The sequence below is a fragment of the Anolis carolinensis genome, chromosome 2, assembly GCF_035594765.1.
Source record: "Anolis carolinensis isolate JA03-04 chromosome 2, rAnoCar3.1.pri, whole genome shotgun sequence".
Lineage (NCBI taxonomy): Eukaryota > Metazoa > Chordata > Lepidosauria > Squamata > Dactyloidae > Anolis > Anolis carolinensis.
Genome location: NC_085842.1, coordinates 139,811,392 through 139,832,465, shown reverse-complemented (window position 1 = coordinate 139,832,465; position 21,074 = coordinate 139,811,392). Strand labels below are relative to the sequence as shown.

General features: G+C 40.7%; 1 protein-coding gene across 2 annotated transcripts in view; it reads left to right on the top strand.

Moving 5' to 3' along the window:
• Positions 1-21,074, top strand: part of gas7 (growth arrest specific 7) — a 186,668-nt gene that overhangs the window by 17,310 nt on the left and 148,284 nt on the right. The window contains exon 1 of one of the 2 annotated variants that reach the window (XM_008104328.3): positions 18,011-18,117. The exons of the other annotated variant lie outside the window; for it this stretch is intronic. Coding sequence (XP_008102535.1) covers positions 18,100-18,117 — 18 coding nt within the window. The 5' untranslated portion in view covers positions 18,011-18,099. Of the gene's footprint in view, positions 1-18,010; positions 18,118-21,074 lie in introns of those variants that run through there. 2 annotated transcript variants of the gene reach the window in all.

The following is a 21,074-nucleotide window of genomic DNA, read 5'->3' as shown; positions in this document are numbered from 1 at the left end:
CCCGAGTCCCTTCAGGAAAATGGTGGCGGGGTATAAAAATAAAGTTGTTGTTGTTGTTGTTGTTTATTATTGTTGTATATTATTATTATTATTATTATTATTATTATTATTATTATTATTATTATTATAATATGGTAGTGTTTCTGTTAAAGTAAAGAGATATATCTCCTCCACTTTTTACAAATGGCTAATATAGGACTTTAAAAAAATAATTTACTAAGACTTTGGAATTATTGAATTTTGAACTTCTAGAGCTAATGATGGGGGGGAAAGCAATATTCTTTAGAAAGGTATAAAAGTGGTATAAAGACACAGATGGTGGAAGCGCTGCTTGTTATGAGATTAGTGATTTCATAAAGTCTGTCTGTGCATACCATCATGGTCAATAGGACATTCACAATGCATAGGAATAGCTGGCTAGTAAAAACTGGTTTTTTTAACACAACAAAACAATATGTTTTGGATAATGTAAAATACACTGCTATAACTTAAAGTTGGGTAAACTGGATAATTAGAGAGACAGAAGAAAAGATGTGCTGTTCCCAGGAAAGTTGTTTTGGTTTGGATTCTTTAGAACGACTAATCGTTATACATTTTTATCCTCCTTCTCCAAAATTTGGAAAGTCTCTCAGATCATCTTGTTTGAGATTAGGCAAACCAAACAAGCCCTAACACTTTTCTGAAATAAAATATTGTGTCTTCAAACAGATCAATTGTTGCATCTCCTGCCTTTGCATGCCTTGTTTAGGGAGGGAGGATTTTATGTGCTAAAATCCATAAATGTAAAATAATCCAGGAAGGAATGACTCTGAGAAGGGGCCTCTGGGATAAGATTCAGAAAACGGCCTCCTTTCTGATAATTGTTGAAATATGAATATATTAAAGTAGGCCACCCAAGTTTTTTGCGAACTGTTCATGTGTTCTGGTGGTGGGAGGTATCCAGCTACAAAGGAGGCAGCTTTCAGCAAGGCTAACTATTTGTCCATCTAGCTTAGTTTCATGTATCCTGGCAGCTAAAATCTCTCTGTGGCTTCAGGCGGGGGGGGGGGGGGGGAGGAGCTCAGGCTTATGACTTTCATTCAGTCAAACTGCTCCTCCATTGAGCCCATTTAGATTGTCCTGTTAGGCTGCATCTACACTGTAGAATGAAGGGAGTTTGACACCACTTTGATTGCCATGGCTCCATGCTGTGGAACCCTGTGATGTATCATTTGGTGAGCCTCCAGCACTCTTTGGCAGAAAAGGCTCAAGCCCTTGATAAATTGAAGTCAAATTTAGAGCTATGGACCACGGATATGGAGGGTCCTGCCTGGCAAGCATTATGCTAACAGCCCAGTGTTTCAGATTAAAGAACACACTCACCAGGTAAAGACAGCCACAGAGGTTTATTAGCAATCTGGCCATAAAGGATACAAGTATGGCTAGTGCCAAAATGTACAAGCATAACATGTAATAAAGATACATGAGGTTTTATACAGTTGACAGCTATTCAAACCTTCCCGCTTCACAAACTTCCCTCCCAGATTGGCCAGCAGAGAGGCTGGCCCGAAGCAGCACCCTGATTAGCTGGCACTTCGGTGACGTCACAGCCTCTAGGCAGCTATTCTCTGGCGGAAGGGAGGAAATTGAGGAGGACCGGCCTATAAGAGCCAATCAGCTGTTGAAGGGACAGCTCTCCCGAGAGGAGGCAAGCACCAGAAAGTTCATGTCCATATTAGGAAAATGCAAATGAGTCCTTGGTTTATTTTAATTGTTTAGTCCTTGGAAAAACAGGGGTGAGGGATCTTGAAAAAAAAAAGGTGATCTCCTGTAACCGAGCTTTGGATGTCAAATAAAGGAATTCAAACGAGAGTACACAAGTCCCTGTTTCCGTGGCTAGCAATCTCTCAGCCCAGTTTAGGCAATCAGCTGAGCAAATACCAGCGGGTGTTATCAGATCAGGAGTGGAAACCGCCTGTTCATTCACACATGTCCACAGTGGGTCTCGATTGTCCCCTTTGTCTAGGTCAATTGAAGAACTTGTCCAGCCCCATAAGTCCAGGAAATTCCACAGCGGGATTAGCAAGGAGGTGAGAACTCCTATGGCTCGCTTAGGCAGAAATCTTATGTTTGATATATAATTTGATACAAGGGGAAAGCGAGACAGAGAGAAAAGGATACAAGTTAGGTCAAAGTTGCTAGGAAAGATACATTTTATTAAAGGCTTGAGAAAGGACAGAATTTCAGTGAGATTCGTAGTTGCAGATCTGGTCCGCACGTGTGCTGATATGTATCAGAGAATATCTGCGGAACTTTAATGTAAAAAGATATAGAATGAAAAATGAACTTGAGGGGCGGGGTTGGTAGTTGCTGTTTCACTTGCCAATGTTGACCTTTGCCAGAATCACAGGACTTCAATGGAAAAGGGGGAAATCCCATTTTTGCTTGGTGTCCTTAGAAAACTATAAATCTCCAGAGTGGGGGGTGCCGTGTTTGACAACATTATTACATCTCCCAGGTTACCATTTTATATAAAGGATGCCCTTTTAACATGTGTTCATATATCATGGCACTTGAGCATCCATGGATTTGGGTAGCCGTGGGGTTCCTGGAACAAAACCTCAGTTGACACCCACTTTAATACTAAGACCGAAATGGAAAAACAGCTGTGCCAGTCTTTTCCTGAAACCTTTTTTTTCAGAAATTACTTATTCATTCTTAAGAGAGCAATTTAAAGGTAATTTGAATATCATCTCCAGATGCCTTTAAAAGGTTCCCCAAATTGATTTTCTTCATTGTTCACTGAAGAACTCATTGAGTTGGCATAGATGACATTAGGTTTCATCTTAGTCTTTAAAAAATGGTTGACTCTAAATAGTTAAAAACTAAATAGTTGGGGTTTTTGAGAATTTTCTAAGAAGTGAAGTGGAGAAGGGCAGATAATCTGTGCCTCCTTGGTTCATGGTCTGGGATGGCCACAACTCAGGTCAAATATCCAGTGTACTCTTCCCTGACATGGAAATTAACAGAAGTGTAGTTAATCTGCAGGTGGGAGTGGGGCAGGGGGTGAACCACTGTTCCTTGGAGCAACACATCTTTTCCATATAAAAAGTGCTAGAGCCGATCTACACTGACCTGTTATTCGAGGGATTATCCAGCATGGCATGGAATGGGAGGAAATGGCAAGCGCCAACCCTTGCTACTGGGCACCTGAACTCAGGAAACATGGGACGACAGTGAAAACAGTCATGGCTGTTTCATCTTGGAACTGGTCCAATTGTTTACAGTGGCCCAAATTAGGGGAATACTCTGAATCCTGGCCCTGAATTTGGAGTATCAAGTCCGTATTACTCTGTATCAGCTCCATGCAGCATTTGGCCGCCTGTTCTGCAGTAAGTGGTCAGGGTATATCTGCACTGTAGAATTAATGCAGTTTGATACTACTTTAACTGCCATTGCTCAATGTTATGAAGGTCTTTATGTTTTTCTGCCAAGGAGTGTTGGTGCCTTAACAAATTACAGCTCCCATGACAGTTAAAGAGGTGAAACTGCATTCATTCTACAGTATGTGCACCCTCTGACTGCATCTACATTGCCATATAATGCAGTTCCAAAGTGCATTGTAGTCTGTCCCATTTGCAATTAAGGCTGGATTTACAGTACTTTATAGTGCAGTATGAATGCAATAGTGAAATACCTGCTGGCGTCTCATGTTTATGGAGGTCTATGAACTGCATCTGAACAGAACACTGAATGCGTACCAGCTGTGATGATCCTGTTTTGGACTGATCTAGATGAAATATGTGAAATCTGTATTTCCTTTGTCTCTTTTTGTTTTCATACTCCGTGTCTTTTGGGAAGAAGTATGTGGAACAGATGGAATCTGGGGAGAAGATTTAGTCTGTCTCCCATGCCTTTATCCTGACCTAAATTGCCTCCTTTTAAAATGACTATGGAAGAGATGTTCAGGTAGATGAATTTTTCCTTGTCTACAAGTGAAAGCTTTCAGGGGACAAGGTTTGGGTCAGGAAAACGCTTTAGAGGGAAGGATGATTTCCTTAGTCGTATGCCCTGATATATGAGATACACAACCATTTTGATTTAAAACAAAGCAAAATATGGTACATTAGGTTCTGGTGGCAAATCTAGCTATTTCTCATCTAGCTAAGCACTGACATGAGTTTAGTGATCCCTCCCTCCCTGTCAGTCAGTCACTCATGCTCTGTTTCTAAGCAATTTTTAGATGACTTCTTTCTTAGCACCTTTGCACATTTCTGGTTCACCTCTGCTGGCTGTTCTAGCACCACATGTACATATCTTTTACTTTAATGCCACACCTTCCCTTCTTACCTTAAGGTCACCTCTCCTCTTTTGTTTATGCTATATATCCAGACAGGAAAACAACTCACCAGGTTGAAAACAAGCCACAGAGGTTTAATACAATTTTGCCAAAAGTGATGCAAGTACAAGCAATATGATTCAAAATATACATATACATATAGAGGAAAACAAGGTGTCTTATACAGTTTGACAGCCATTCAAACCTCCTGCTCCTTCTTTTGAAAAGGAGGCTGGTCAGGATCTGCACCCTGATTGGCTGAGAGCTTTGCTGATGTTGCCACCTCCAAGGGAAGATTCCTTTGGGGAAAATGTTGGCTGAGAATTGGTTGGGTGAAGGACCAATCAGCTAGTGCAACACCCCTAGGAGGAGGCATAATCATGGAAATACAATGTCAAAGAAATGTTAAGTCAAACTGTCCTGTTCCACGTTGAACGAAGATGTGAGCTTCAGGAAACAAAGGTGCAAGACTCCTGGAACAAAGGTGATGATACTAGGCCATCAGGGGCTTGGTTGTTAAATAAAAGATTTAACAAATGTACATGCTCTTAAGTCTCTGTTTCCGCTGGCAGCAACCACTCAGCCTTGGCTGAACCATAAAGCTACACAAACATTCTTGGGTTTATCTGGGCTGGCATGGAAAGTAAGCTATCTTTGCATATTTATAAAAATGGACCCAATGATTACCTGGCTTGGGAAATGGCCAGAAGGGTTTGTCCAGCCTTCCTGTTCCCAGGGGATTATCTCTGCAGGATCGCAGAGGGATGACTGTCTCTGGGCTACATCTTTGATACATTTTATAAAGCAGTTTATATACATTTTATGTAAGAAATAGATACAGTCTATAGCCAAAGGATACAAGTTACACAAAAAATCATGAAAATAGATACAATTTATTGAAGGGTTAAATACAATAGAATTTTTAGGGGGGTGAAGCTGCCACTGGTCCCCTCCTAATGCCTCAATCTTGGCAAAGTATAGAAAGGTTTATATATATTTATTTCTGAGCCCTTGGTGAATTATACATTTTCAGGAGTGGGGTTTACTGTGGCTCGATAACAATTGGGATCAGAAGGAATTTTGCTGAATAGTCTTAGTTGAAAGTAGCATTGTTGCAGCTAGTGAGATGCTGCCTAAATACCTTAAAGGCAGGTGATCCTACCTGATCTTGGCAGTTAAGGATTAGGCCTGGTTAGCAGCTGAATGCTGATGAAATGCTGTAGGATATACTGTATTTTCAGAGGAAGAAACTGGCAAAACCACCCTTGAGTTTTCATTTGCCTTTAAAACCAAATGAAATTTATTTGGTCACCACAATGCACAAGTGAGACATCACACATCTCATTTAGATCATTTGTAAGGTTTATAGGTTATTTCTGAGAAATAAACTCTGCACAAAACAATCTGCTTTTAAAATGCAAATGGCTAAATGGTGCATAATTGGGGAAAAAGTCCATAGGAACAGGCTTTTATGTAAACTTGATAAATTGTTCAGATAAATATACTCATTAGGAGACGCACAGTCAGTGTTAGGAAGTTCAGTGCAGGAAGAAAACACAAAGTATCACAATCTGATACAGCATCAGGATAAGAAATAAAGTCAGATGGAATATGGAGGAGCACAACAATGTGGAAACATTCTCACATTCCCAGTCTACTCACTTGAAACAGATGATGTGATACAGGGAAAAACAGAATGAAAGGGGGACTAGGGAACAGTAGCTCTTTAAAAAGTTTGGAGGAATCTGTTCAGGTTCCAAACTAGCAAGATAGCAGTTCATAATGTTCCTTAGGCAGTACAATGTTAATAAGATCTAATAGCATCAAGCTATCAATCCTAATCAATTAGTTTGAAATCACACCTTTCCAATGATACCATTTAGAGTTTTAAAAAGGGAGGTACATCCTATCAGGAATCTGCTTATTGAGGTTTATTGAGTAATCACACATAATAATTGGGTTGTTTCTTAAAGTTCTGGAGTATTTAGTTTTGCAAGAAATGCATTCATTTAGTGTCAGCATGTTTTCTTGGGCAGAACGTGCTTTATGTGCACTAAGGCTTTGCTTTTATGAGAGTGCAGTGCTTTTGATTGTGCCACCTAAACTACTAGTATAATCGTAATTGTAGGTATTGCTAGGTCCTACTCTTTATATGCGCTTATAAAAATGCATCATAGCAGCATGGGATTATACCCTCTTGATTGGCATTTCTGGCATTTTGCAATGCTTTCACTAAAAGTGTAACTCGGCCTATAATTCACAGGTATGAGGCTCTATTGGGCAATATAGCTGCTGCTATATGTTTCTTTACAGCACATTAACACTTGCTTAATATATAGGCCTATGGGAGTAGAAATGACAAGCAGAGAAGTTATGAAACCTTTGTTAATTTGGTTTTTTTTTTTTGCTTAATTATCTTTTTATAAGTGTTTTGTATGTGTTTTGTTCTTAACAACTACCCAAACTGGTTTGTTGTTGTGATCTGTCAAGTAATTCCTGACCTATAGCAACCCTAAAATGATCCTATTGATGTTGAGCATGCAGCCCCCCCCTCACTCACATTTCTCTGACACCCAGCTGATCACTGCCAGGAGTTCCACAGGCTCAAGGAAACACTATTTCCACTTCAAAATAGCTTCAGCAGCTCAAAAACTGCAGGCAGACGCTCTCAATCAATCCATTGTATCAATAGCATCATTCGCTACATTTTAACCAGAGTAATAAATTATATCCGCTTTTTGTTTTCACTTCCATAGCCTGCAAAGCTCCCTTTTTGCACTGTTCCCTTGCAACTTTAAAAGCCGCAAGAAACCCCTTTCCGAGCTGCGGATCCCCACTGGCTTGGCTGAGGCAGCTCAGGGCTGCCTCAGGAACAAGGGAATGCAGCCCCGCAAACTGTGGATAATGAGTCCCACACAATAAACCTCGGTATCTGCGCCTCATGGATTTGCACCAGACCAACGCCATTTTCTCTTAGGCACTTTTCAAAATGAACTGCTATATCGCTTTTTGCCGCAAGGTTCCCCTCCCTCAAGATGAATTGATTCCCCTTCCATGAATGAATTTCTCTTTATGAATGAGCATGGGCAACGCAGTCCAAATGGCCCCCTTGTGCCTTTCTATGAACTCCCAAGGTATCAGGGACCCCCCTTTTTCCCTCCTGCATGAACCCCTTGTTTTCCTTGTGCTGTCTCCCAGTTCTAGAGGAACCCCAGAAGCCTCCTGTCTGCCAGGCTGTGGGGGACCCCCGGGATCCCTCACTATGCCCCCCATGGAAAGTGCAGGGGAGATCAAAGCCCCCGTAGCACCTTGGATGAAACGTGTGTACGTCTTCCAACATGATGGAGATACTGAATCTCCTTTCTCCTCCATTGTGAATCCCATATGTGTCTTCTATCAATTTTATTATATTTTTATTATATTTTATGATTTTTTATAAAGCAAGGCAAGTGACCTCGTTGTGAACTCTGGCCAGAATTCCTTTGACCTGGGTGCCACCAGCCAGCCCCAGGTTCACATTCTTGCATGATCATCATCTGCAGTGGACTCTTCGGAGGGCAAAGCCAGACCACTTAGGTATGCTGCAGCTGTTCCAAGACAATACCATCTTACTTTCCCCAGATCCTGAATCACCTAATCCCATCAAGGTCATCGATACTGCTGACTTTGGAACACTGGAACTGACATCGAGGTGTCAGACCACATTCAAGGGACTTGTTATTCCAATCTTCTTATCAATAGGACGGGTCCACCTTGTAGGGCCCGAAAGCTCTCGCTGGGCCGCTTGACAATGGACCCAGGATAGGGTCACTCATAATCCCTTCATAAACACATGATCTCATTTGTTTTCCCTGCTGCCACGCTTCTTTCTCCACCATTGGCTAGCCAGGGAGAGATGTCACAAGCAAGGCTTGCACTCTCATTGGCTGAGGTGCGCAAGCCCTCTGGCTGTTCCTGCTGGCCTCTGACATCAGGGATTCCCCTGACCAATCAGTGTGAAGCTGGTCGGGTGGGCAGGAGCGGGAAATTCAAAAGGAAAAATGTATAAAACGTGGATTCTGCTGTATCTGGGTATGCCGGTTCTTCTTGCATCTTATTGTGACCATTATCCTGCTCTGGCTGGACCAGAAATAAACTCGGTAACCTCTGCTTCAACACTTGATGAGACTTTTATTGGGAAATAGGAAAATTTCTAATTTGCTTCTCGGGAGCTTGCCAGGTGTTACGCAACCCTCCCTTAGAGGTCTTGTGCTGGTCTCTGCTTCAGGTGAGACCCCTAAATATCTGATTTCGACTTCACTATCTTGGCAAAACTTATCCACAAGAGTTTTGTCATTGCCTTCCTCTGAAGCTGGGGGGGGTGTCTACACTATAGAATTAATTCAGTTTGACGCCACTTTAACTGCCATAGCTTAATGCTATGGTGTTCTGGGAATTGTAATTTTACAAGGTCTTTAGCCATCTCTGTCAAAGAATATTGATATCTCACTAAATTACACTAAACTCTGATTATTCCATTGTATTGAGACATGGCATTTAAAGTGTATTGAAACTGCATTAATTCTACAGTGTAGATGCGCCCTGGAAGAGTATGACTTACCCAAAGTTTCCCAGTGATTTTATTGTTGAGTGGAGATTTGAATTCCATAGTCCAATTCTCAAACCTATGGAGCAAACAAAAATAGGAGTTAATGTGTCATTTGGGAACTACAATAAGATGCAAATTTGAAGAAGGTGGTCTAGCAGCTCTGTTTATATGAAACCAAAATTGATGGTTAAATAAAGCTAGGCCTCTCGTGTTTTGCTTTTATGTGGTGGTATTATGCAGCATCGCTTTTACTATCACTTTTAATTGGATGTTACACAAAGGAGCCTAGGAAGATATCTACCAAGACTTTGCATTAACAATATTTTTGCTCTCTGAGTTGTCGTCTTGAGTGTAATGTATTCTCACTTTACAAGATAATGCATTTATCTGTTTTTTTCCCCTTCTACTAAAGAGTAGTCCCTATAATGGTCCCATTGCTCCAGGCATGAGGTGTATATTGCTAGAAAAAGGTACTGTGGTTTGTATGTTCCTACCCAAGATTCTAAAATAAATTGCCCCTCACAGTCCTGCATGCAAGATTGTAAATCAGGAATGGGAATATTTGGTTCTCTATGTGTTTAAAACCAATGTTACTCAGAGTGGTGGTATGTGGACTGATACTGCTCCACAAGCTATTGACTGCTGGCCCAAGGCAAAGGAAGAAACAGTTGTAGTCAAAAGGTCACAAATATCTTGATGGTCCTTGTTAGACGCCCCAATCAGACAACTTAAGCACTGCTTTAAACCAAAATATCCACATCCCTTTTCCTCCTGCCATGTTTGATAGTGGCTGGTAGAAACTGAATGCCAAAATATCTGAAGGGCCAAGGTTTAACTGATAACGATGTAATTATTAATGTAGAAAGGTAACTGCATTTCTAAAAAATGTCTTTTACTTGTGCTGTAGCATGATCTAGAGACATATTTTGCCCCAGTTGTAAATATAAAGGTTGCTTTCTTATATTGTCAAACAAGACCTAGGACTCCCATTACTGTAGAATAGGATTTGATTACTTTTTCTGTCTGGTAGCTACTGGATTAAATTTGATGGGGTGTATATGTTCTAGTAGCAACACAGCAACTGAAGAAATTGTTGCAGCAAGGGTAGGGGGCTGTATGGCAGTCCAGATGTCGTTGGACTGCAAGCTTTTGCAGACCTAGCCAGCATAACCAATGATGAGGAATGTGGGGAAGTGCCATCCCAGCAATATCTTGAAGTCCACCCAGTTCCCAATCCAATTCAAGGGGTAGAAAAAGATAGTTACTTAAAGCAGCATTTGTTTCCACTTTTGAATTGCTATGGCATAAATTTGCATTGTAGTGTGCCTTTGTTTGCTAATTCTTTGTTTTGTGCAAGTTTGCATACCAGTCCATAGAAATGGCAGAACAAATGGCCTTTTTGTTAAGTGAGACATCATCATGGACAATTATGTATAACAGAGAATTGCCTCATTTTTAAGCTGCCTTGTGGTACTCATCTCAGACTGACTGTTCTACTCCTGCATCTCATTGGAGAATGGTCAACAATGAAGTCTTCAGTAAGGGGCACACGAGCCTGTGAAGTAAGCAGTTTAAACATCATGTGTGCTTAGAAAAATCCTCCCATTAACTCCCAAAGGCTTGACTATCTTAGGCTCTGAAATGTGTTGTTTGTTCTTCTACTAAAGTATGATTCCTGCACTTGTCCCATTGCTCAAGGCACGAGGTGTATATTACTAGGAAAATGCAAAAGACACTGTGGTTCATATGTTCTTATCTGAAGTACAAAAGTGAAATGCCACCCACAGCTCTTGACTAAGAATTGAATCCTTCCTTTTCAGAGTCTAGCTCTCAAACTATTACACCATGCAGGATTTCTGAAAGATAACTTGTTATAATCCCCATGAATTATGATTACATGTAGAATGGGAGGCAAATTAGGCAAATCTGCTTTCCCCTCCCAAGTCTACTGACCCAAAAGTGTGTGTTGAACAGGTAACTCAGGTGTGCATGGATTGCCATGGATTTCTATTGTGGATATCTTTTAGCAGTTTGACATCACTTATTATGTTAGAGATTGGGAAAAATCTTATTCATATAAGTGCAAAACAAAATTTATTTTAAAATTACATTTATAAGATGTGCATATGACAACGTATAAAATTTGACAAGTGTGGATTTTCAGTTTTGGGGAATCACAGGATGATTCTTCAAATCTGCTAGTAGTTGTTTGAGAATTGGACTGTGGAGATCAAGGTCCAATTTCCTGCTCAACCATGAAAATGGATAAGTCACACACCCGCAGCTCCAGAAAACCCCATGATAGTATAACCTCAGGTTTCCATCAGTTGGAGACAACTTGAATAGCAGTACCAGTGGAAGATGTAGAGCCTAACATGGGCTAGCAAATTTCTGCAGCTAAGATCAGTGTTTTGAAACAGAAGGAAAATCTTTTCGACCAACACACTTAGCAGCCACTGACTTGCAGTCCTGCACCACCTGCTCCATAATCAGACTAACTCTTTTTATCTTAAGCCAGGTAATCACTTTCAGTAGTGAAATCATGGATGGAGTCAAGGCTCTGTCTCCTTGTATTCTCTGAGAGTGGATTTTGCAATTATAACCCTTCAAGAGGATTGTGGTAAAGTTCTTAGAGCCAAGAGGTATGGAAATGAGTATAAGCTGTACAAGTAGGTTTTGTTAATTGCTCATATCTGATGCAGCACAATGTATGTTTTGATGTAAACTTAGGAGAATGCTGCCTTGCAACGTTCTGTTGACCTGAACATATTGCCAGACATAAACTCATTCCCATTTCCTGAATGCAGGAATGTATTTGGATCTGCAGGGAAAAAATTGGCTATACAGTGTTCCCTCACTTATCGCGGGGGTTACATTTTGGGACCACCCACAATAAGTGAAATTCTGCGAAGTAGGGGCACTATATTTATTTCAATATTTACACATTATATTAGTAGTTAGGTGGCCTTTCTCCCCTTTGCAAGCCTTCTTCCCGTGCTTCTTCTTCTCCGGCGCCTGTCAGTTTCCCTTTTGCGCATGTGCCTCCCTCTTGTCAGCATCTTGGATGCCGATGAGAGGGGGGGAGGGCGCATGCACAAAAGGGAAACCGGCACCTTTTGTGTATGCGCACCTCTCAGAAAAAAAACACGAAGCAGTGAGGGAGCGAAAAGCGAACCACAAAGTAGGGAGGCAACAGTGTACTTCCACATGTTGGCATCTCTAGGGTTGCTGCCACCCAGAGCAGTAACTCATGGGGTCACCCCATGGATCCTCTTGTTTCACAACATTGAAGCTAAAATACCAGAAAGTTTGAAACTATAAAAAAAACCAGCAACAACAAAAACAATCAAAATAACAGCGCATGCTTTAGTGCATATGACAAAACTGTGTGATTTGAAGTGTTGTAACTGGGAAATGATAGTAGTTCTGACTGGAGTGCATGCACATTAGGAGTTTCATAAAGTAGATCAGCACGGAGTTTTAGCTGTGTAGGTATAAGCTGTGTTTACAAAAATGTGTGATGATTTCTAGTTATAGGAATTTTTCATGAAAAATGAGAAATTTCTGCTGAAACACTACACAAAATGTTATAAACAATCATTTTAATGGCAGCCCCTCAGATGGTGTCCCCTCATGTGGCTCATAACCTTTCCCCACACCACCTAGTGATGCCTCTAGTGGCATTTCCTTATCTTTTGAATGCCTCTTAAGCAATTGTTTGCTTTTAAAAAGAATGGATTAGCTGAAGATATGCCTGCTTGAAACTCTACCTTTAAAAATTTCAATGCAGAGGTGCTACTTGGAATCTTGTTCTTCTGGTACTTTTTTATAGAATCACAGAATCATAGCTTGAGGTCTCTTTCTTGTAGCAGTGCCCTGTTTGGAAAATGGAGCCCTGTTGCACAGCAGCTGTTGGTTTTCAGTGTGTAAATCCAGTTTAGAAGCCTCTACAATAAATGGGAGTGAAATGAGCCATTGTATCTCTGGCACGTTATCTGAATGTGAGAGTCATCAGCCTATTGTTTTTCTGCAACCTCCTGACCCTAGTACTGTTGATGTTAGACACTGCAGGGGAGGCTTGAACTTGTGATGGAAAATAAAAGCTTTCCTCTCTCTCCATCGCTGAGGCGGGAGTTCAATTGTAAATTGATTTCTTTTTCTGTTGCTCTGCAGAACAGTTGCTTACCACAGGATTAACTCTGCTTAATTGGTAACTTGGCGATGGCTCTTGGGGCTCATTCAGTGTTGTATAACAATGGCTACATCCCAATAGATCTATTTTATAGAGATGTTGCAGTCTGTATATCTTTCAGGTAAAGGAAATAAATTTGTAGATGCTGGAACCTGGCATTAATAGGGGTGTGCTAGAGATAGTCTTTTTGTGGAAAATGAGAGCCCCAGCACATCCTTCTGTACATCACAGGGTAGAACTAAGGCACCTTCACAAGAGCCAAGTTGACCAATGTAGTTTATTGAAGTGAGAAGGAGGAAAGCTATGGATCTCACTGGAAGAAAATATATATATGTATTTAATAAATATTATGAAATAAAACAGTGAGCAAAAGTACATCCTCATTTGAATGACCTGATAGATATATACGGTAAATGCCCATATCTTAGTTTTTAAAAATCAAAGCATGTGCAAGCCTTCTGCATATCTGAGCAGCCCATTCATTTTTTGTTCCAGTCTATCTGACTCATGTACACCGGGAAGTCTCTAATAAACCATAGTTTTCTATGCCATCTGAACTGAGGAACTTTGGCTGCCAGGTTAGAATAAGATGGGGTGAACTAATGGGACCATAACTTGTTTCTTACCTTTTCTTTCTTACCACAAAAAGCTATAGTATGTCAGGCTAGAAGAAAGAGCTTAATTAGTTGGTCCAAAACTACACATCCCATGTCTTCATGGGTCAGATAAAATGAATTCACCTCAAACCTGTTGTGAGCAGTCTACATGAAGTATGAACTACAGCCAGTTCTGTAGCATTGGGAGTGACCCCTAGTGTGTTTGAGGTGAGGATAGTTGGTATGAGCTGGATCTGGAGCACTCCAGTGTCTAAATGTTGAAAAGACCCATCACTGTTTTTCTGGCCAGAGCTTTCCTGTTCATGTTTCTTCTGGTGATCACATGGATGTGTGTACTATTGTAATTTCACCAGAAGTGGCATCACTAGCAGTACTTTGCTGGGGACCTGCTTTTGGCCAGAGAAAAAGTGACCATGGCCTCCAGAAGGACAAGGCACTGATGTTAGCTCAGCCAGTCATGTGAACTGCAAATGGGCTTTGAGGCATTTCCATGCCTGTACATGTGGACATGCAGATTATTCCAGAGTATTTTTCCTGGAGTTGACACAACCCCAGTGAAATTCACAGCCCAGGGAGAACTTGAACTAGGATTTCCAATGTCTCCTTTGCTCTTAAATCATGATTTGAAGTTGCTTAAGTATCTTGACTTGTGGTCGATTAATACTATCACAAAATCCTTATGTCAGGAAGACATCACTCAACTGCTATTTATTTATTTATTTATTTATTTATTTACAGTACTTTATCCTGCCCTTCTCACCCCAAAGGGGACTCAGAGTGGCCTTACAAAAGGCAACAATTTGATGCTGTATCAACAGCAAATGTAAAACCCTATCTTCTTGCATAGACCCTAAGACTTTTACGATTTGTTGACCCTCGGTTACAAATGATGAACTTGATGTTTACGAACACATCATGTTGAGAAGAAGCAAAAGAAGACACGGGTCACCAGCTGAAGTGAGTATAAACGAGAGTGGGGGAAAGTTGAATCATCCTTGGACAGTTCTGTTGAGACAGGAGGCCAAATTCCAAATCAGTTTCAGATTGTGAAAAATCAGTACAAAACTGAATTTATTTATTTTATGTCCCACCTTTCTCAAAAGAATGTGACTTAAGGCAGCTAACAATACAGGCATCCTCAAATTACAAACAATGTAAGTTCTGTTGGTTCATTCTTAAGCTGAATTTGTTATGTAAGTGGATAGGCTAAGGAAGGGCGAACAACCCTGTGGTGTTGATTTTGCTGTCTGTGCCGCTGTTCAGAAGATTTCACCTTTCACTTTTTGTCCCTGTAATAATTGGATTTTGTAAAATTTGACTTGTTGTGGAAACAAGAATAGGCGATAAAGCTTCAGTGGAGACATCTTCCCCCCATGATAATAACTTTCAGGAGTGAATTTCCCTTCCGAAGGGTAAATTTCTCTCACTTCCTGTTGTCTTACCTCTGTTCTTAACTAGGAGTCATTTTTAAGTTGGTTGTTTGTAACTCAGGACTGCCTGTATATTTAAATTAACTGTGTGAAGTCTTTGAGGGCCTTTCCAGAGAGGTCCCAAAATGTGCAGTTAAACCTTGTTTTGTCCCGAATTTAAGAAATATCTTCCTGAAAGGCTTGGGTCTTATGGGTATAATAATAATAATAATAATAATAATAATAATAATAATTATTATTATTATTATTATTATTATTATTATTTTAGTTTTGTATCCCGCCTCCATCTCCCCGAAGGGACTCAGGGCGGTTCACATGGTGACAAGCCCAATCTACACAGTTAAAATATAGCATAATAAAATTGATAAAACAACATCATAATGGGACAAAATAAAACAACACACAACATAATACAGTATAAAACACCATCGAACTAACTACCAATGGCCCGAGTAGTAAACAGTTTCTGGGTGGTGGACAATGCTAATGCAAGTCAGTTGATGGATAAAGTGCAGGTGACGAATTTAGAAATGGAGGGCAATATAAAGTAGAACACTATATCTCTGGGTAGTGAGTAGTAGTAAAGTGTAAGGATTAGACTTTAGACCAGGGGTCATAGAATCATAGAATCATAGAATAGTAGAGTTGGAAGAGACCTCATGGGCCATCCAGTCCAACCCCCCTCTAAGAAGCAGGAAATCACATTCCAAGCACCCCCGTCAGATGGCCATCCAGCCTCTGCTTAAAAGCCTCCAAAGAAGGAGCCTCCACCACAGTCCGGGGGAGAGAGTTCCACTGCCGAACAGCCCTCACAGTGAGGAAGTTCTTCCTGATGTTCAGGTGGAATCTCCTTTCCTGTAGTTTGAAGTCATTGTTCCGTGTCCTAGTCTGCAGGGCAGCAGAAAACAAGCTTGCTCCCTCCTCCCTATGACTTCCCCTCACATATTTGTACATGGCTATCATGTCTCCTCTCAGCCTTCTCTTTTGCAGGCTAAACATGCCCAGCTCTTTAAGCCGCTCCTCATAGGGCTTGTTCTCCAGACCCTTAATCATTTTAGTCGCCCTCCTCTGGACGCTTTCCAGCTTGTCAACATCTCCCTTCAACTGCGGTGCCCAGAATTGGACACAGTATTCCAGGTGTGGTCTGACCAAGGCAGAATAGAGGGGGAGCATGAATAGAGGGGGGTCCCCAAACTTTTTAAACAGGGGGCCAGTTCGTGGCCCCTAAGACCCTTGGAGGGCTGGACTATAGTTTTTTAAAAAAAACTATGAAGAAATTCCTATGCGGTGCACACTGCACATACCTTATTTTGAAGTAAAAAAAACAACCTTAATGTTAATCATAATCATAATAAAAATAATAAAGAGGGTCGGAAGAGACCCCTTGGGCCATTTAGTCCAACCTCCTTCTGCCTTTGTGCACCAAAAGCACTAGCAAAGCACCCCTTTATAATTAATTAATTATTAATTAAATAATACTTAAAATACCATTATAAACAAGCAAAGCTTTGGAAGGCACGCACCAGGCGAAGGAGGAGACGGGAAAGGTGCGCATCTTTCCCTCCTACCCTACGCTGCATGCACCTTCCTCGGCGGAAGAGGAGGGAGCTGCCGCCAAAGGGGCCGGATAAATGGCTTCGATGGGCCACATGTGGCCCCCGGACCTTAGTTTGGGGATCCCTGCTTTAGACCATAGCTGGAGCCAAAATTATCTCAGGAAATTATATGGAACAAGCCTGTGGGGACTGATCCACAGGCAGTCTCGCAACTATCCAGGGGTCAGTCTTCACTTTCCATCTTGCTTCGTCAGGCCCCATGAGCCTGGAGAAGCAAGAGGGCCCCTCCCCAACCCCCCCCCCCCCCCGGCCGCCCCCAGCCTCAAAATAAAATAATTGTTATTGGGATGCAATAATGCCTATCCAGCAGGCCTTCTAGCACATAAAAATGACACACCAGGAGGACTGGGGCAAATCACACACACACACACACACACACACACTCCTGGCACTTTATTTCTACACATCAGGATGGCTACCAGAGAGGCGTAATGGCAGCCTGGTAAGTTTTATTTGAAGGCTTTTGGGGGGTGGCCCCATGTCCTTCCGGAAGTTACCGGGAAGGAATGAGGACATCCCCCCCACCCCATGGGAAAGTCTGGGTTTTTGGAAAGGGCATGGGAACTTAAATCCATGACGAAGCGGGTTTAAGCTCTGCCTGGAAGCACCCCGAGATGCCCCAAGACTCTGTTTCTGTTTTCAGCAACAGTCTAACATGGCTAACTCCTCTGCCCACAGTGACAGGCTGAGCATATGTTTTAATATTGATCTTGTATTAAGAAATGTGTTTTAGTTGGTTCCGTTTAAAGGAGAAAAACAAAGCAAAATGGAACATTTGTGGGGCGGGTTGTCACAAGATTGTGTTGCTCTCTTTTTTCACACCACATTTGTTTATCTTAATCAGATAAGCTCAAACAAGATCCAACTGATAAGACAGCAGAGATCTTACATTGCCTCCTTTAAACCTCATATCTGATTCATAACAACTTTTTTTTTCATTTTGAACTGTAGACTAATAGGAGACTGGATATGTCTCCTTGATTCCCTCAGCTAATTCTTTATGGAAGAATTTCCCAACCCAAATTCTGTCATTGAAAAAAGAAGCTCCATAATTCATTCACATTGTCCTTAAAGAATATTTCTATTTTCATGTTGTTTTTGTTTTACAGTAGGATGTATTGTGGAACACCCTTTTTAAGAGACTGGTTACTTTTATAGAACTAGCTAGAAATCTATATGCTTTTTTTTTTTTTTTTTTAAAGAAAGCAGTAATCTTTAGAGGACAATATTAGCTGTGTTGCTATGGTACAGTACGGGGGTGGCTAATTAGATACAGATACAAAGTTTTCTGTGGCCATAGCAACTATCAGGCATAAGAAGAAGAAATCCTGCAACTTCATGTTTTCTCCCTGCTTTGTAAGTAATGCATATTTAGTGTTTGCTTCTGTTGTGAAATTTTGCAATATTGTTTTAGTTCGATTTCATTAAGAGCCTTTTCAAGGAATGGGGCAGGTTTAGGCTGAATATGCTTATCTCTCAACCTTGATAATTAGAAAGAAAGCTGCAAATTACAATGGAAAGGTAAATTCATGGTAAAGTACTTTGTTGTACTTCCAGTGTAGAAAATGTAGGTGAAAAGAGAGACCGGATACTGGGTTGAGATAAAACCAGTTCATCATGTTTTGTGTTGCAGAACCATGCTTTTGTTTTGTTTTCCTCAAGTTTTTGTACTTTGTCTAAATTATATTGAGTCCAGAAGTGCTAAATTGCAGCCCATGCTTATGACTAATTCTAATGATCCCTTTGTTAACAATAATAATTTTGCCCAGGTTTTGCTAGATGCACGGGCAGTTACAACGTGCATTACCTGAAGCAGGTGTACTTTGGAGGTGTGCTTTTCGAAGTGAAAAACAAGAAATCCATTTTAAGTAATTCCAACTCCATGAAAACCCACTGGGTGATTTTGGGCAAAACACACTTTTACCTTCAGAAGAAGGCAAAGACAACCCCCCTCTGAACTAATCTTGCCAGGAAAATTTGGTAATAGGTTCACAATAAATCAGAAAGGATTTGAAAGCACACAACAACAATGCACCAGTATGAAATTTTCTTCCAGCTATTTCCCCTTCTTCCAAGAGGGCACACCTTTTCTATCAGGCAGGAATACACATGTCAGTGGTAGTATATTACCACTAGAAAACCCAAGATTTAAAGTATCTTAAGTAACAAGATTGGAGACCTTGGAGAGTCACTACTAGATGGATGAATAGAACAAACAAGATTCCTGCAATTTGATATCAGTTTGAAACCACTTTAACTGCCATAGCGCAATGCCAGGGAATAATGGGAGCAGCACTTGTACAAGGTATTTAGGCTTTGCTGTCAAAGAATGCTGGTGCCTCACCAAACTACAAATTCCTGGATTCCCTCATTGTGCCATGGCAGTCAAAGTGGTTTCAAACTGCATGAATTCTACAGTGTAGATAATTGGTTCTCAACCTGGGGTCCCCAGATGTTTTTGGACCTCAACACCCAGAAATCCCAGCCAGTTTACCAGCTGTTAAGATTTCTGGGAGTTGAAGGCCAAAAACATCTGCGGACTCCAGGTTGAGAATCACTGGAGCAGATGAACTCTAATGCTGGATCTATACAACCATATATTCCAGTTCAAAACAGATAATCTGGCAGCGTAGATGGGGCCTAAGTGGACTGCCAATGATAAAACAAATCACATCTCTCTCACACACATCTTTTTCTGCTTCTTGTTTTACCCTTTTATCCGTCATTTATTTTGAGGGTAGGGCTGAAAAGACAACCCATGGTTTGGGGTTCAAATGTTACAGTGTCGTGGTTTTTAACGAATGGTTGATAAGCAGATGATGGATTATAGCTTTCTTGGTTTTGTAAATGACTATGAAATGATGGTTTATTTTCAAGAACAGGCACAAGAAACCAGAATGCAACCTAGGCCCCTTCCACACAGCTGAATAAAATCCCACATTATCTGCTTTGAACTGGAATATATGCCAGTGTGGACTCAGATATCCCAGTTCAAAGCAAATATAGTGGGATTTTCTGCCTTGTTATTCTGGGTTATATGGCTCCAAGTTTTTGTTATTACATGTGAACCCAAAAGCCTTTATGAAACTGAAACTTGTTTTGTTTAATATAGCTATGCCATCCTAAAAAAGAATCACTATCTCAATTGATTCATTTGCCTTAATATTTTAAAGTGTACTGTAATGCACTTGATTACTGCAATGCACTCTATGTGGGTTTGCCTATGAAGATGGCTCAGAAAGTACAATTAGTGCAAAGAGCTGCGGTCAGATTACTAACAGGAGCTGATTACAGGGAGCATACCACCCCCTGTTAAAACAGCTGAATTGGCTGCCTATGTATTTCCAGGCCCAATTCAAAGTGTAGGTTATTATCTATAAATCCCTACACGGTTTGGGTCCAATCTATTTGCACGACCGTGTTTCCCCCTATGAACCTGCCTGGGGCTTGAAGTCCACCAAGGAGGCCCTACTCATGGTCCCACTGCTGTCCCAAGCGTGGCTTGTGGGGACAAGGGAAAGGGCCTTCTCAGTGGTGGCTCCTCAAATCTGGAACGCCCTCCCCAAGGAGATTAGATTGCCTCTTACACTAATGATCTTCATGAAGTAATTAAAAACATGGCTGTGGAAGGCTATTGAAAACAGCTAACCATAAGCGATGGAAGTTTTTAAATGAGTAAAATGTTAACTCGATTTTATTGCTTTCACCAACAAGAGTTGATTTTGTAATTGTTTAGTGCATTTTATGTCGAAATCATTATATGGTTTTATAATTATCAGTGATGCTCCTTTGTGTTATAATTAACATGCTTATTGTGCTTTTATTTTCTTTTATATGTTATTATTTGTTTTTTGATTTGCTGTTCTGATTTAACTTTTCCTGGTTTGGTTTTGTCACTATTATTATTTATATTGTTTTCCTTGCTGTAAACTGCCCCGAGTCTCCTTTGGGAGAGGGGGTGGGATATAAATAAAGCTTTGCTGTTATTATTATGAGGACATAATGCTGCATTTATGTAAAATCTCAAAATATATTTTAACCATTCATGCTTGCTGTTTTTAAAGGAAGCCTTTCTACCAATTGATTCTATTGACAGTGTGGAACTTTGAAAAAATAGGGTTCAACATTAATTAGTTAATGCTTTTTGTTAGAAAAGAACATTGGCAGCTGAAATAGTGTACTTCATTGATTGCATTAATCAAATAATTACTAATTCATTGGTTTCAGGACAAGCCATGAAGTTTACAGAGAAGGGCATGTGGGTTGTTACTGTTGACCCCTAGTGGTACATCTTGTTATTCACTCATATAAAT